General features: G+C 46.1%; 1 protein-coding gene across 2 annotated transcripts in view; it reads left to right on the plus strand.

Moving 5' to 3' along the window:
• CCDC66 (coiled-coil domain containing 66) overlaps positions 1-17628 on the plus strand; it is a 236185-nt gene that overhangs the window by 92310 nt on the left and 126247 nt on the right. For both annotated transcript variants that reach the window (XM_069206457.1, XM_069206458.1), the window contains exons 9-10: positions 14599-14730; positions 16059-16258. In XM_069206457.1, coding sequence (XP_069062558.1) covers positions 14599-14730; positions 16059-16258 — 332 coding nt within the window. The remainder of the gene's footprint in view (positions 1-14598; positions 14731-16058; positions 16259-17628) is intronic.

Below are 17628 nucleotides of genomic sequence, written 5' to 3' on the forward strand. Positions count from 1 at the left end.
GCTTGTCTTTCAGGAGTGACTTGATGGGAAGTGGTGCCCGAGATGGCATTTGCTTGCCTTGAAATGTGGGCTCTTGTCAAAATCAGCCCCAGCACACTTCTGACAGTAACCAGGGCAAAGGCGCCTCTGAAACGTTGAGTGGGAAATTAAGCACTCCTCCTATGCTAAGGGGCTAGGGGGGAAATAACACTCTCACCACGTGCCAGGCTCACAGGGACAAGGAGCCATACACAGCGCTCCCCAAACACTAAGTATCTGCCCAAGTAAAGTCACTATATACAGGCTTTCTAAGCACCACAGGGGCAGGACCAGGAGAAGCCAATGAACAGCAGTGATCCTACGCCAGCCTCTGGGAGGACACTGAAGACGCAAGCAGCAGTGGGCAGGGTGGCTAGTACAATAAGGCACTTAATGGCAGTTCCTCCTGGCAATCCAGCAGTGCCTGGGTAGTCTAGAGTCTGGGAGCAGCTGGCAGCAAGCAGAAAAGCCATCCAGTGAGTCTTTTATGCCACCCAGCAGGTAGCAGGGCAACAATAGAATAGCAGTCCATTTGAGTCCTTTGTGCAGTCCTTCTGACAGAGGCTCAGTCCCAGTTCCAAAAATGCTCTAAAAATGAGGTCAGAGCCCCTGTGCTTATACCCTGGTGCCCATGCTTCTAGAAGGTAGGAGAAGTTTCCAGCAAGGAGTTTCCCTCCTCCCATACCTTGGCACCAGACATTAGTAGAGTTGTAAACAAGCACTTTATGTGAGGGCAGGACACAGCCTATACAAGTGTGAAATGTGAACTCCCTCTCCCAGCCCATGAAGACCATCAGTACATAGATAAATGCAGATGTAACCCTGTCGCACCTAACCCTCCCTGATTGATGGCAGTCTGGAGAATATGCACAAAGTGGAGCTGTCATTCTACCCCAGATGTGGATTGGAGTGAGTCTGCAACGCACTAGAGTTATAAGCACAGAGAAATGCCCACTTTCTAAAAGTGGCATTTCTAAAATAGTAATGTAAAATCCACCTACACCAGTAAGCAGAATTGCTCACTACCATTCCAAAATACCAAACATGCCCATGCTACTCCTTACAGATCAGAAATTACTACTTAGACATATATAAAGAAATTCCCAATTCAAACCTATTAGAGGAGCAGCACTCTCAGTAGCGAAAAACAAAAAAAGCTGTTTGTCACTACTAAGACAAGTAGCACATAAAAATATATGTCCTATCTTTAACATACACAGCACCCTGCCCATAGGTCATTCTAAGGCCTACCTTATGGGTGGCTTAGGTGTAGTTAAGAAGAGAGTTTAAGCTTTGGCAAGTAGTTTGACCTGCCAAGTCAATGTGGCAGTAAACTGTGCACACAAGCACTGCAGTGGCAGGCCTGTGACAAGTTTGAAAGGCTACTTCTGTGGGTGGCACAATCAGCGCTGAAGGCCCACTAGTAGCATTTAATTTACAGGCCCTGGGTATGTGGTATACCACTTTACAAGGAACACACAAGTCAACTAAATAAGCCAAATAGTTATAAGCCAGTTATACCAAGTTTGTGGGCGAGAAAGCACATGCACTTAAACACTGTGTTGTAGTGGTAAAGTGCTCAGAGCCCTAAAGCCAACAAAATAGGGGGAGAAAGTCAAAAGGTTTAGGGATACAACTGCAGAAAGGGCCATTTCCAACAAAAAACTACATTTAAAGAAATACATGTAGCATAAAATATTAACATAATTATCATTTAAGCTTAAACATGTGAGTGAAGAGAAAAACTGGATGGTCCTAGTCACACAGTCAAACATTACATGTATAGACAAGAAGAGATGGCATTTAATGTCCTAAGATGAAGTTCTTCTGTTCTGAAGTTTTGGAGCATGGCAAAAAACATAATGCCTTGAACACCTATAGAATGAACGTAGAAGCCATGTACACATCTTAGTTCCTTAACCCCTTCGGTGCGCATGCTGAAAAAGTTCAGTCATGTGCACCAGTGCTCCTGTGCTGAGGACAGAACCATTCTGTCCTCATCACAAGTGCCAAATCCTTCTGTAGTATACAACAGATGGTTTTGGTTTCCTACAAAACAGCCTCAGGAGGTGGGAAAGAGCTGTTTTTGGCTTTCAGTGAAATGACCAGCAAGAGCGCACAGCGCACTGATGTCATTTCACTGAAAACAAAGTAGAAAGGAGCCAATCGTCTAATTTTACTGTCTCACTGCCTAGGTGCTCGGGGGCTATCTTAGCCTCCAGAGCTCGTCGGCAGACGGGGCGGTATCATAGGAAAGGCGATAACCTCCCCTTTCCAATGGTACCCTTCCCTAGTGGACTTGTACTTGGGGATCACCGTAGGTAGGGTTATCCCCAAGCAGGGATCCACAAACTTGGCTCCAGGGAGGGGGTAGTGGCCCCTTGGGCAAGGACCTTTGCCCCCCCCCCCACACCACACACCACATTTCCTGACCTGTTCAGTCTTTCTGCCTTGGGCTTTTTTTTTTTTTTTATTACATTCAGTAGGTGCAGCCCAACATGGGCATGCCAATCCCCCCCAGAAACAGTTTCCGCCCACTGGCCCAGCGGGAAACAGGCCACAATATTGACGCCAGCTCGTAATCGAGCTAGCAGCAATGGTGCAGTGCATCGGGCGGGACAGCACCCGTCGCACTTTTCACTGCCTGTAGATCAGGCAGTGAAAAGTGTGAAGGGGCTGCCCATGGGGGCCCCTCCACTGCCCATGCCAAATACATGGGCAATGCAGGGTCCCCCTGGCACTCAATCTCTGCCCGCCTTGGCATGGCAGTGAAAGCGCCATGCAAAAGCAGGCTGACATAGGGGTCATAATCCCCAGGGCAGAGCTGCTAGCAGTGCTGCCCTGGCGGATTAAGACCGCCGGCACCACCAGTCTGTTGACCAGTGGAAACGTGGCGGTGCTGGCGGTCCGACCGTGGCACTTTGGTCATGGTCGTAATGTGGACGTCAGATCGCCACTTTGGCAGCGGTCTGACCACTGCCGTGAGTGTGGTGCTCTTAAGACTGCCACACTTGTAATGACAGCCTAAGTCTTTCTGGGAGGCTTACCTCTTCCCCCAAACCCCCCTTACTAACACACTAAAAATGGGTTAACAGCCTAGGTATCTGGAGGAGTCCAGGGTGGTGTGGTTCGCATCCATCGCACACCATTTTCTTTCCCACAATGTCCTGCAAACCTCAAATGTTGACTACAAATATACATTTTTCCTCACATTTCATAGATGGAAACTTCCAGAATCTACAGGAATACACAAAATTCCTACCACCCAGCATTGAGCCAAGTACCAGTGCCAGGAACAGATCTAACTTCACTAGGAATCCCATCGCAAAGGGCTCCCATTGTCCTTGGTTTGATAAATTCCTGTCACTAGCACCAGGCCTAGCCACACAAGTGGTGCAGCATTTTTATTGTCGCAAGTGGGTCAATGCTGGATAGTAGGATTTTTTTGGAATCCTGCGGATTCCAGAAGTTTCTATCACAAAAATGTAAGGAAAATGCTTGATTTCAGGCAAAGTTTAAGGTTTGCAGGGCATTGTGGGTGGAAACCAAAAAAAACTCAGGGGATCCATGCAGGCCACCCCTCCCTGGATTTCTGCAGGCATCTCGTTTTCAAAAATGTACATGTTTGCTAGGTTTCCCTAGGTGCTGGCTGAGCTAGGGCCTAAAAACTACAGCTACCCACTATGCAACAAAACTGGTAAATTTTGCATGGAATAAAATTGGTGTATCCATGTTGCGTTTGGGGCCATTTCCTGTCACGGGGACTAGGCCAACCCACACAAGTGAGGTACCATTTTCATCGGAAGCTGTAGGAGAATGCTAGGTGTAAGACATTTTGTGGCCACACAACTCACCCCATCCTGTATTCCCCTAGGTGTCTAGTTTATTAAAAAAGTACAGGTTTGAAAGGTTCCCCTATGTGACAGCTAAGGTAGGGTAAAAAAACCAGAGGTACCTACTTTGCGAAAAATAGGTCCGTTTTGCGTAGAACAATTTGATGTATCCATGTTGCGTTTTGGGCCTTTTCCTGGTGCGGGCACTAGGCCTACTCATGCAAGTGAGGTACCATTTTCGTCAGAAGACCTAGGAGAATGTTGGGTGGGAGAAAGTTTGTGACTGCAGATTCCAGAGCTTTCCATCACAGAAATGTAACTCTGTGTGTGTGTGTGTGTGTGTGTCTGTCTACCCATTTTGCAAAAAAACGGGTCCGTTTAGCATGGAGAAATTTGATTGATCAATGTTGCGTTTTGGGCCGTTTCCTGTCGCAGGCACCAGGCCTACCCACAAATAGATGAGATACCATTTTTGATGTTATTACCAAATGTATATCTCTGCATTTGTAGCTTCCAAATGTAAGAAAGAAATCATTTTGATAAATACATTCTAATTCACATGCTAGTATGAGTACCAACAAATTCAGAGATGTGCAAATAACCCCTGCTTCTAAACTACATATCTTGTGCCCTGTAGGAAGTTGGCTCTGTATATACTATCGCAAAATGAGAGATAGGGTGCACAGAGTCCAAGGGTTCCCCTTAGAGGTTGACAGTGGCACAATTGGATAATTCTAATGCTCTATTTTCTGGTAGTGTGGTCGAGCAGTAGGCTTATCAGAGGGTAGTGTTAAGCATTTGTTGTACACACACAGGCAATAAAAGAGGAACACACACTCAGACTTAACTCCAGGCCAATAGGTTTTTATATAGAAAAATATATTTTCTTAATCTATTTTTAGAACCACAAGATTCACATTTGAGGTAAGTACATAAAATGCAAGGTACTTCACACAGTTAAGTATAGAACTTTGATTTAATAAAGTAGTACACACAGTTTTAGTTAAAATGGCAAATAGCTATTTTAAAAGTGGACACTGTGCAAAAATCAACAATTCCTGGGGTAGGTAAGTATTGGTTGGTTTTTCAGGTAAGTAAAGCACTTACACAGTCAGTCTCCTGGGTATAGGCAGCCCACCGTTGGGGGTTTAAGGCAACCCCAACCCCAAAGCCACAGCACCATCAACACAGGGCTGGTCAGGTGCAGAGGTCAAAGGAGGGCCCAAAACACATAGGCGCCTATGGAGAACAGGGGAGGTCCAGTTCCAGTTTGCTAGCAGGTAAGTACCTGTGTCCTCGGGGAGCAGACCAGGAGGGTTTTGTAGAGCACTGGGGGGGGTGAGGATGGGGGGGGACACAAGCACACAAAACACACCCTCAGTGGCACAGGGGTGGCCGGGTGCAGTGTGCAAAGTATGCATCGGGTTTGCTATTGAAAGCAATGGAGGGACCTGGGGGTCACTCTGGCGATGCAGGCAGGGCAGTATTTTGTGTGCCTGGGGGGGCGGGGGCTTGTCGACTTTGCCTACCCCACCAACACACACAATCTGCAGTGGCAGTGTGCATGTGTAAGGTGAGGGGTCCCTTAGGGTGGCACAACACACGCTGCAGCCCTTAGGGTCCTTCCCTGGTCACAGGGCCCTTGGTACCACTGGTACCTTTTACAAGGGACTTATCTGTGTGCCAGTTGTGTGCCAATTGTGGAAACAATGGTACATTTATAGTGAAAGAACACTGGTGCTGGGGCCTGGTTAGCAGGGTCTCAGCACACTTCTCAGTCAACTCCGCATCAATATCAGGCACAAAGTGGGGGGTAATTGCAACAGGGAGCCATTTTCCTACATGCCTATTTCAGAAATACATTGGTTTCTGTGATACCTACTTTGCACTATTTATATTTTACCACATGAATTGCTGTATACCTGGTAGAAAATGAAAAAACACTGCAAGGTGCAGGTCAGTTATTGACTCTGGGTACCTCGGGTTTTTAGTGAACTGACAAGCCCTAAACATCTATGCAACCAAAAGGGTCCAGCGAATGTAATGGTGTATTGCTTTCTGAAATCTGCCATAATTAGAAAAAGTTACAGATGAAAACGTAGACACAAATGGCTGTTTTTTTTTCAACTCAATGTCAATATATTTTTTATTTCAACTATTACTTTCCATAGGAAAACCTTGGAGAATCGACACAAATGACCCCTTATTGAATTTAGAATCTGATAGAGCAAACTAGCCTCTAATTCATTACCTTAGAATTCTCTGCAGGCACCAGACTGGATCCGGAAAATATCTTCAGCAGTACCTCAGCACGTCGGTAGAGAGCATCTTGCGACTCCATATAGACATCATCCGCTGGATGACGGAGTCCTATAATCCCTCCGATGATGTGCTGATGTCAGTTTCTTCTTTTTCGCTCAGCAATGCAGATCCTGAGAAGCGGTTACCTCTGGCCATTTTTGGCCTTCCCTTTTGGCAGTTTTGTCGTTGGAACAGTGTTTGTACTTTCTGATGGATACACCTACCTGTGGATTCCTAACCTAAAGAATTCTCTGTCGAAGCTGGCGCGAGGGGGAGAAATTTTCTTCTAGCTCTGCACGATGACGTCACAATTGCCCGACTCCACGCGACACCATATAACGTCATCCAGGCAATAAGAAGCCCTCGTCGACATGCAGACGTCTGTTCCCTTTTTTCCGTGCCTTCAAGTAACGGTTTTTCTTCGAGGCTAACCGGGAGCTACAGTTGCACTTCGGTGTTACTATGTCGCAGCCAAGAAAATCTGGCTTGAAGCCTTGTAACCAGTGTAGGGGGTCAGGTGTCGGTCACTGACCCCCATGAAAATTGTTTATGGTGCCTTAGTTCCGACCATGAGGTCGAGTCCTGCGGTTCTTGTCAACGCATGAACCCTAAGGCACTTTAGGAGAGAGAGGCGAAATTATTCTTAGCCCGTTCTAAGAAAAGGAAGGAAAGGCGTCATTGTAGAGAGTCTGCTTCTAAATCTTCGAAGACCCATCGTCGCCATGGGGACTCTCACCGTCGTCACGACGACTCTCGGCGCCGATCGTGCAGGGGCCCGTCCAGGTCCAGGTCTAGATCCAGATCTCCGTCACCTCGGCGCTGTCAGACGTGGGAGGTTAGCCTGACCATCACTCTTCCGCCTCCAACGACTCCGGCTTCTTAGACTTCACCCTTGTCGGTGTTTGAAGTCGAGCCTCAACAGGAACCGGCGGCTTCTCCGGAGCAGGAGATGCCTGGTCCATCATCTGCCTCTGTGCCGGCTCCGCAAGCTTATCCTGCTTTCCCGGCACCGGGTACGGATCCTGTTGCATTTTTAAATGCAATGTTCAATATCTTTTCCACCATGGCACCTGGTGGAGGACATGCGGGTCCATCAGGCCCTTTGACTTTTAACTTGGGTGCTCCGGCTCCTTACAAGCCGACACCCTTTATGCCATTTCTGCCCTCTGGAGCCGCTTCGGCGCCGATGCCCTTGGCGTCGCCCAGGAGGCCTGTGATGCCTACAATGTCTGCTACCCCGGCCCCGGTGGATTCTCCATGGATCCAGTCTACAGTTAAGTTGCCTGTGGCGCCGGAGGGTCCAGCTTCAGAAGGATCCGAAGAGCAGCGCCGGCGAAGATCTTCGGCGTCGGCTGACGCCTTATCAACGCTGGGACTCGAATCCAGGCTCCGATCCAGGAGATTAGCATTACGCCTCCTGGAGGAAGAGGAATACAGCAGACAGCATTTGGAGGAAGGCGAGATCTTGGAGCCTTCAGGTGATTTCCAAGGCTTGGACACAGCAAGTGGCATTGACACTTCCCCTGAATGGGATTTAGCTTCCCCAGGGGAGTATACGGGAAAAAGCTGCATCTTTTCATGCAGTAATAAGGAAGGCTGCAGACTTTTTGGATCTTTCTCTTCCTGCTGCAGAGATGAAAAGAAACCTTCTGACTGAAGTGCTCCATCCGGCTTCTGTAGTGGCGGAGCCTCTCTTGCCCTTCAATGAGGCTCTCTTGGACCCCATTAAAGATATTTAGAGGAAGCCAGTGACTTCTACAGCTGTCAACAGGGCGGTAGCGAGACTCTATCATGCGGCTCCAGGTGACCCGGACTTTCTCTCCAAACATCCAACTCCAGAGAGTTTGGTTGTTCAGGCATCGTGCTCCTCCTGGTTCATTCCCCGGGATCCCTGCGGACAGAGTCTAAGAAAATGGACCAGGCAGCAAAGAAGGCCTTTTCTTTGTGCAGCATGGCCTTGAAATCAACCAATGCAACTTGCATTTTGGGGCATTGCATTAATGCCCTTATGGAGGAGGCAAAGGGTCATCCTGAATTGCCACAAGAGGTGTTGCATCTATTAACGGATGCTCAGGCGGCGGCGACCCAGGTGATACAGTCTGGGTTGGACACCTCGGACTCCGTAGCAAGAGCTTTGGGTACAACCATAGTGTCGAGGCGTCAAGCTTGGCTGCGTTCATCATGTTTCTCCTTGGATGTGCAAGCTACTCTCCTGGACCTGCCTTTTGACGGAGAAAAGCTCTTTGGGACAAAAGCAGATTCTGCCCTTGAGCGTTTCAAAGAGAGCAGAGCCACAGCGAGGTCGTTGGGACTTCAGGCAGCCACTTCCTCTACCTTCAGATCCTATAGGAAGTTTAGGGGTTTTGGACGTGGCTCATCCTTTCGTGGCAGGTTCCAGGCGCCACAGCAATCTGCAGGATCCCTGCCTTACAGATCCTTCAGGGGCAGGGGTAGAGTACGTACGAGAGGAGCTAACCAGCAGCACTCTGCCTCTTCCTCTTCCTCAGGAGGGGTGCAGCAAGGAAAGCAGCCTTAGTCCTCCACCACTCCCTGTTCACGTGTCTCCGGTAGGAGGGAGACTCGCCCAATTTCTTCCCATGTGGGAGTTTATAACATCAGACTCCTGGGTCATCGACATTGTGAAGAAGGGGTATGCTCTTCCCTTTCGGGAGTTCCCTTCTCCCTTCCCTCCCCTCCCATCCTTCTGTTCGGAAGACCATCTTCTGTTACTGCAACAGGAGGTGTTATCCCTATTGTCAAAGGGCGCAGTGGAGTTGGTCCCGAGCAGGAGAGGGGTCAGGGCTGTTATTCAAGATACTTCCTGATCCCCCAAAAAGATGGTCGGTTGAGACCAATCTTGGACCTGAGGATTTTGAATTGGTTCCTCAAGCAGGAAAAGTTCAAGATGCTGACCCTATCACAGGTTCTTTTGGCGTTGAATGAAGGAGATTGTATGGTGTCTGTTGATTTGCAGGATGCGTACTTCCATATTCCGATCCTCAAATCGTACAGGATGTATCTCTGGTTTGTGGTGGGGTCGCAGCATTAGCAGTTTGTTGTCCTCCCGTTTGGTCTTACTTGAGCACCTCGAGTCTTCACAAAGGTGATGGCGGTGGTTGCGGCAGAGCTCAGAAGAAGAGGGATAGCGGTGTTTCCCTATCTGGACGATTGGTTGATCAAAGCCAAGACTCCAGGGCTCGTGCGGCGTCACCTGCAGTCGACAACTCAGTTGTTGTTCGACCTGGGATTTTCAATCAATGTGCCCAAATCTCACCTGGAGCCCTCGCAACGCCTCCTGTTCATAGGGGCAGTACTGGATAAAACATTGAATCGGGCCTTTCCTCAGCCACAGCGGGTTCAGGACATTCAAGCGTTGATTCCAATGTTTCTAAATGGAGCGGTAGTTCCAGTCCTCAAGGTCCTACGTCTGCTTGGTCTTTTTGCTTCTTGCATACTGCTGGTCACTCATGCACGCTGGCACATGAGGGCTCTTCAGTGGTGCGTCCGCAGGCAGTGGTTTCAACACAAAGGAGATCTTGAGGATTCGATCAGGATCTCCAGAGACACTGCGGTGGATCTTCAGTGGTGGGCTGCGGTCGGCTTTTTCTGGTGGATACATTAAATGCCTGTGGATTCCTCCTGGTCCCACCCGCCTCCCCGTGGCCTGACTGGTCATACCACTAAATCCGTGGGTGAGCACTGTTGTCTTGTATATATGTATATGCTTGGATCATGTATATAGTTATGGCATGTATATATGTATTTCTTTCTCTGGTTTAGATAATTCAAGGAAACATGATTGAACTTGACTGACATATTTGTTTCCATATGGAACAGTTATTGCCGTTAGTTTCTTTATATTTTTATTGTAATAAATGTTGCGTTTTTACTTCATTTGATGTGATTATGTTCTCTTCAAGGTCAATGTTCACCTGTTCACCTCAAAGGCACGTCAAAAATGGTGATAACGGGCGTCTGCACGTTGACGAGGGCTTCTTATTGCCTGGATGACGTCATACGGCGTTGCATGGAGTCAGGCAATTGTGACGTCATCGTCGACGTGCAGAGCTAGAAGAAAATTTCCGTCGAAGCTGGCAGGTTGTTAATGTATCCACCAGAAAAAGGGTTACCGAAGGTAAGTAACTTATTCTTCTGCCTTTAAGCCTTGTTGGTCCTGTACTCTACAAATGTCAGTCATGGACCCCCATTCTGTTTGTAAGTGGTGCTTAGGCACCAACCACAACACCGAAGATTGTGACGTCTGTCAACAGTTGAGGCCTAAGGTGTTGCGGGAATGGCGGTTGAAGCTTCTGGCCGTGTGGGTGTCAGTCTTCACAAGACTTTCCTAAATGTCAATGTCCTTCTTCCACAGTTCATCCTAGTGACTGTTCTAGGATTCACTCGCGTATGGCTCCTGCAACATCTTACGATCCTGAGACTTCTCACGGTAAGCATCGCCGTTGTGTCCTCCGGCATCACCGCCCAGCTCACCCCATTCCTCTGAGAAAGAGTCTGCACAGCAGTCAACCCAGTGTCTCCTGCTTTATCCGGGAGCCGGGTCGACTCTTGCCCAGATGCAGGACTATTACTTGTCCTTGCATGGTGTTTTTGGGCCTACCTACCCATCCCTCTTGAGCATTTGCAAGCCCTAAGGAGGTGGCAGATGCCCTGACTGGATACTCACCCGCAGCTTACTCCTCGGTACCCATTGGGCCCCTCGACTTTGACTCCAGAGTCAGATCAGCACCGATGCACAGCCTCCTACTACTTCCATCTTCCACACTTGTCTCCTCTCTTTTGATTCCAAAGTTCTGACTTGCCGCTTTTAGTGGTGGTGGCGCCTGCGACTTCGCTCGATTGTTGTATCCCCGAGTCAGACAATGCTCCTTCCGATGTCAAGGTCACGCCCTCCTGACGTTGGTTGACGCAGACCCAGACGCCTGGAGTGGCACTGTTGGAGTCGACTATTCTTCAAACTGCGCTTCTGTCTTCTGGGGGTAACCCTCCAGCTCTTCCATCGGAGGGGCCCGGTTTCGATTCTCAACCTCCCAACCCCGATACCATTCCCCTTCATCAATCTGATTGATTATTTGACTTGGCCAGTGCTAGCGGCCTAGACTCCACGCCGGCTTCCAGCCTCCGGTCATCCCCTGGGCTGGCTTCAAAGGCTAGTTATGCTCTAGCAGACATTTCAAAGCGTGTGTTGGAAGTGTTGCACGTACAACTTTCCACTCTGCAACTTTCCACCTACCATTTGCTTGATGTCGTACATCCTGACCAGTCTTCTGTGGAGCTGGTCCTTCCTTATTGTGAGGCTCTTTATGATATCCTCTTAGGAGTTTTGACCCAACAGGTTTCCGGTCTCCCTATTGAGTATTCTATCTCACATAGGTACAGGCCACCCTCGGAGGATTCGGCTTGCCTCCGCCGGCATCCAACTACTAAAAGCTATGTAATGCACACTGATTTGGCTGCACACAGTTTTTCACAGGTTCCCCCTGTCCCTCCTGAGTAAGAAGCCTGAACAGCTGGACGCTTCTGGTAGGTGAATTTTGGCTTCATCTAGTTCTGCCTTGCATTCAGTCAATACTTCCTTTGTGCTTGCTCGCTTCTCCCAAGTTATGTGGGACTCAATAGAGCGCATTTCACCTTCTCTGCCTGATGAGGCTGGGAGTCCTCAAAGGGGCCCCCAGAGTGCATGGAATCATATTTCCAATACTTGCAACATTATTGGGGTATGATTCCGACATGTTTGATGCTAAACATGCCAAGGTTCGGAGTTACCATTATGTAGCAGGACATAGGTAGTAATCTATGTCCAGTACATGCGTAAAATGGCATCCCCACACTCACAAAGTCCAGGAAAATCGGCCTGGAGTTTGAGGGGGCACATCTGCTAGTGCAGGGTTGCCCACACACAGGTACCTGCACCCTGCCCTCTGGGCTGAGAGGGTGTATTATGGGGTGACTTAGTGACCTCGTGCAGTGACCTGTAGTGAACACTGGTGCATGCACCTGTTTCACGCAAACTGCAATTGCAGGCCTGCAGAGCCCTTTGCATGGGCTCCCTATGGGTGGCAGAATAATTGCTCCAGCCCATAGGGATCCCCTGCTACCCCAATACCTATACCATATACCATATACTAGGGACTTACCTGGGGGGGACCAGTTTGCCAATTGTGGGAAGAAAAAGGTACAGTTACCACGATTCCCTTCCTGGAATTTCCCCCCTCCCCCTCCTTCTGTGTGTGCTCAGTCATCTTTTTGACCACTATAAATAGGCATTTTGTTTAGGATTCCAATCCTAGCATTTACTTGATCCTTTCTATGTCAGCTGCAAGAAGATACTCCTATTTCCTCCTTCTGTCGGACGTTTACTCCTTCCTAATCTCGTACTGTTTGTGTGTTTAGGACTGTTTTCCACAGACATGGACATTCACTTTTGGCCTTGCAGACTTCTGCAGGTCCGGTGTCCGAACCCCGTTCTGGGGGTCTAAGTAAAATATACTTTATAGTTCAGAATATTTCATAATTGGGTCCACATATTGAATCACGTTTTTATGTGCTGATTGTCTCTCTGGGATTCTGCTACTTTTTCCTTCAGTCCTTTCTTCAGCTACTTTTTTCTGTCTGCCGGATTGTCATTGCCATTGTGTTACCCTTTTTATGGTTGGCATCTACTCATGTGGCATTTGTCTGCCTTGTGTTGATTTGTTTCTGTTGGTTTCTGTCAGCAGGTGGTTCTACCAACCTCTTAACTTTTTGTCCGCCAGCATTGATTTTTCTGCTTGGCTGGCTTTTCTTTCTTGAGGGGTGTACTCTTTTCTTTTACTCCTGTGTTGTTGTTGTTGATCAACTCTTTTCTTTCTATGTTTCTCTATATATTATATACATAGGCATGAATATCTATATATCATTTCTTTTTCATAGGTCTAAGTCTCTATTTTAATATCTGCATATGTGTTAAACTGGTATCTATAACAACATATGTATAGACACATCCATGTCTTCATCTATATCTGTGCATATGGGTGTCTGAGCATGTATCTTCCAGACCTCCTCCTTAACCACTGTATTGCATGCATACGGCAAACATTTTGTGTCTCCCTTTGACTGGTTCTCTGTATATCACAGTTCTGCTACGCCTCTCCTCAGGTTTCCCCGTGGGTGTTCCTGGAGATGTACATTGTCTTTTTAGTTGTTTTCCCTTCCAGCGTTAAGCTTCCTGCTTCTTGCGGGTTTTGCTTATGTATCCTGGTGGAAGCAGCGTGTATGCACTGCTCTTCTGGTGTCATGAGTGCTTCTCACCTTTGTCTCTCTTGTGTCTTGTATACTACTCCTTTAGTTAGACCATTTGTTTATTGCAAGACTTGGGTGGGATGTGTTTGCAGACCCTCCTCCTGGTTTGATATTGCTTTGATATCTAATTCTAAGGTACAGAATCTGCAGTTAGTTGTCTCTTTCAGATTAACAAGTTTCTTACCTTATGTAACGCCTTATCTGGTAAAGACATAGACTAGCTGCAGATTCCTTACCAACCCACTCATCCTCCATGCTCTGCGAACCGTTTTACCTTACTTCAGTCTTGCTTTCTTGGCATTCTTTTGCCATGCTTTTCAAACTATTAGTTGTAAATCAAATTTACATCTACCTCTCTTGTTGATACACTGTTCCACTGCCAGTTTCTATAGTGGCTTCACATTGTTGCGTGGATTCTAGTCACAGGAGAAACTGATGTCAGCACGTCGGGGGAAGGATTATAAGGCTTACGATGTCCGATCCAGTGGATGACGTTGATATGGAGTTGCATGATGCTATGCAGAGGTACTGCTGAAGATTTTTTTCCGGATCCAGTCGGGTGCCTGGGGAGAATTCTAAGATAAGGAATCGGCAGCTAGTCTATGTCTCTACCAAATAAGGCGTTACCAAAGGTAAGTAACTTGTTCATTTTGTCTACTCTTCAGAAATGTATAGCCTTCCTGGATCCACCATTGGTTTCACACCCATTTCTGCCACTAACTGGAAGGAGACTGAAAGCACACTAAATAGGAAAAATGGAATATGTCCCAGTAAAATGCTAAAACTGTTTTGAAAAATGTGTTTTTCTGATTCACGTCTGCCTGTTCCCTCAAAGTTGGCAAGATGTTGGTTTTAACACTGCCAACCCTTTGTTGAAACCATTTGCAGGGAAAAAACAGACTCTTTCTTCTGCAGCCCTTTTTCCAATTTTTTGGCAAAAACTCAAAATGTAGCTATTTTTTTTCCCATTTTCTCAGTCTCCTCCAGTGAAATCCACAACCCCTGGGTACCTTTAGAATCACCAGGATTATGGATAGCATTGTAGGTCATGAGTAAAAAAAAAAAATAATAATCGGTGCATACAGCAAAGAAATAATGTTTTCCTTAATGTTTTGAACGTTTAAATATGTACTTCTTCTCATTTTAGGAAGCTGCTCCATTAGACCACCCCTTCAGCGCTCAAAAACGTGAGCAGCAGAAAAGGTGGGTTGAAGAACTGAATAAACAGAGAGAAGAGGATAACAAAAGAAAAATGCAAGAAAAAATGAAACGTTTAGAGGTAAAAGTGATAATGATTATAAACATGTTGAGGACAGATGAAGAAAAACAAGTTGGATAAATATTAATAACCTTGCATATATCTCACATTCACTTTGTTATTCTTAGATGCTTTTAGAGGATGTAGTCAAAGGGATTTGTTTTTTCTTAAAACTGGCAAGTTAGACTGCTGTTTAAAAAATACAGGTTTGTTTTTTGATTTTGTGTGTGTGTGTTTTTCTTAAGTTGGGCGAGGTGGAAGCTATATCTTCAGAAATCATACCTTCTGTGCCCTGATGAGTCTTTTCCTTGCCTTTGCATTTCTAAAGCAGCAGCCTGCCTGTTTGTGTGGTCACTTGCAGAGGCCATGATTTAATCCACTTCCTGAGGAGCAACTTCATTGTCCTCTACTATTGTCTCAAATTCTATTTTATATATTGACTTTATTTCCTTTGTGAAGAGCTAATCTTCATAGATTATCGTTTGCTTAGTGTCCAAATTTAAGTATTTAAGAAACCTTATCATGCCTGCCTTTGTGGTTGGATTAGATGTTGTATGAGACACCAGAATCTTTAACTCCACTCAGTGTTAAGCTTTGCCACTCTTGAAAATATTGAGCAACTGGCTCATTTGACGTTGCTTACTCCCAAGCATTATAGCCTCAGAAACTGCCGACAGTCCCTTTCCAAGGAGAGAAACTTGTGGCAGAATTGAACCTCTCCGTCCGTACACACATGTGAAGAATCGTTATGTTCATAGCTATCAAACGTCCTCAAACCTAAACCTATAAATACCTCGGAACCCTAATTGGTGAACATCGTATGCAGTACTCCACTCCCTTGAGAGCTGAGGTAGATTGGCAAAGGAGAAACCTACTGTGGCAACTGACCTTTAGACAATAGGAGATAATTCATCTCTAGACAACAGTGGCCCTGTCTGATGTATCTGCCCGTTCATGCGAGCAGCTTTAGTTCCCAACGTAGTGAACATCACACCATCATCATTGATCTTACATAAAGTTAAAGCACGGTCTCGTGCATGAGGGACTTCTCTTCATTGCCCCATGAAAACCTGCTCAGCAGTGTTCTGTGACAAACCTCCTCTACAAACCTTTCCTTGTGATAGGCTCTCTGGAAAGCCACAAATTCCTTGGAGGCCACTGAGCCTGGGAAGCTTCACTAAGGCATGTCCATCTTTCACGGCTGCAAACCTGAAGTCAATCATTGTACAGTTTTAAAAAAAGAGCCAAGAGTCTTATTTATGTAAATATTATTGTTTTGAAACCATGGAGGTCAAGTTGCTTTTTTGTGTTAGATTTCTAATCCTTGCTGATGTTTCTATATTACCTAGGTTGAGGAACATGATCGATGGGCATTGCATTTTGACTCCTTAAAGAAAGACAATTATCAGCAACTACCTTTCAATATTCCAGTAATTCAAGAACCTGTATATGAGTCTGTTATTCCTGAACACCAAGTGCCAATTCATCTAAACTCTGAGGAAGAGAAAGCTTTTGAGAATTCTGATGAAAGTGGAACTCAGAAATCTAGGTGTGTACATGCATGCCATTATATTAATGTGCTTAAATATAAATATTTGCTTACTCTGGGATTAAATGTCAATAATGGTACATCTGTGGTTACATTTATTTTACATTGTAAGCTAGGATGGGGTTTAGTTTGTCAATGATGAAGGGGTTATAGATGTAGAGAAACCATAAAAAGGGGAGTAAACAGATGAAAAAAAATTATGGCTCCTAGGCAAGTTTAAATGTACCAATATATCTTTTCTCTTGGGCTTTGCATTTGACATGAAATTACCTAAGGACTGGCGCAGTAATAATCAGTGAATGGTCCTTCTTGCCTGGCTGAGAAGAATGTAGTCCTTAACTTTGTATTTAAAATCCAGTTCTGTTAAAGTCTAGGGGATGAGTCCATCCTCCACAAGTGCCCCTATTACGCAGGGTCTCCATAAGAAGACTGGGAGGAGTTCTTCTGCGAACCTACAGAGTAAAACAATATCCACCCCGTCTTCTGAGCATTCTAAGCAAGATTCAGTTTGTTTATTAGATTAGGCCATATGTATGTTACCAAATATCACAATATATATATATATCTCAAACTGCTGCCTATGTTTCAGCCTTGTAACTGTGGACTGAATGTGGCTTAGTTTGTTAGGCTGATGCCAATACTGCAAAGACCAGAAACTTACTAAGATATGAGAAAAGCAGAGTTTTTGTGACGATTTAGCTGGTTTATACTAGGAAATGCTGCAGATTTTTATTTCTGGGGGAGGCAAAACAAATTCAAAAATCACGCAATGGAATGCAAAGTGAAAAGTAAATTCTCTTCATAAAGTTATGTTCTTGGCATCTGTGTAAATTCAGCATCTGTTTTACTTTACATATTAAAATGTTATTTAAATACACTTTACATTAGAATTTGTTCTTTGTTTGATCTTCCATTTTCAAGACATGGTTATTGACCCTAACTAGTGGGTAGGTGTAAGAAAATGGCTCCTTGTTGCAGTTACCCCCCGCGCGTTTTGCCTGATATTGATGCTGACTTGATTAAGAAGTGTGCTGGGACCCTGCTAACCAGGCCCCAGCGCCAGTGTTCTTTCACTAAAAATGTTTGCTCCCTGAGGACGCAGGTACTTACCTGCTAGCAGACTGGAACCAAAGCACCCCTGTTCTCCATAGGCACCCATGTTCTTTGGGCCCTCTTTTGACCTCTGCACCGGACAGGCCCTGTGTTGCTGGTGCAGTGGCTTTGGGGTTGCCTTGAACCCCCAACGGTGGGCGGCCTATGCTCCGGAGACTGAACTTGTAAGTGCTTTACTTACCTGAGAAACTAACCAATACTTACCTCCCCCGGGAACTGTTGATTTTTGCACTGTGACCACTTTTAAAATAGCTTAT

The sequence above is a fragment of the Pleurodeles waltl genome, chromosome 9 (assembly GCF_031143425.1).
Source record: "Pleurodeles waltl isolate 20211129_DDA chromosome 9, aPleWal1.hap1.20221129, whole genome shotgun sequence".
Classification (NCBI taxonomy): domain Eukaryota; kingdom Metazoa; phylum Chordata; class Amphibia; order Caudata; family Salamandridae; genus Pleurodeles; species Pleurodeles waltl.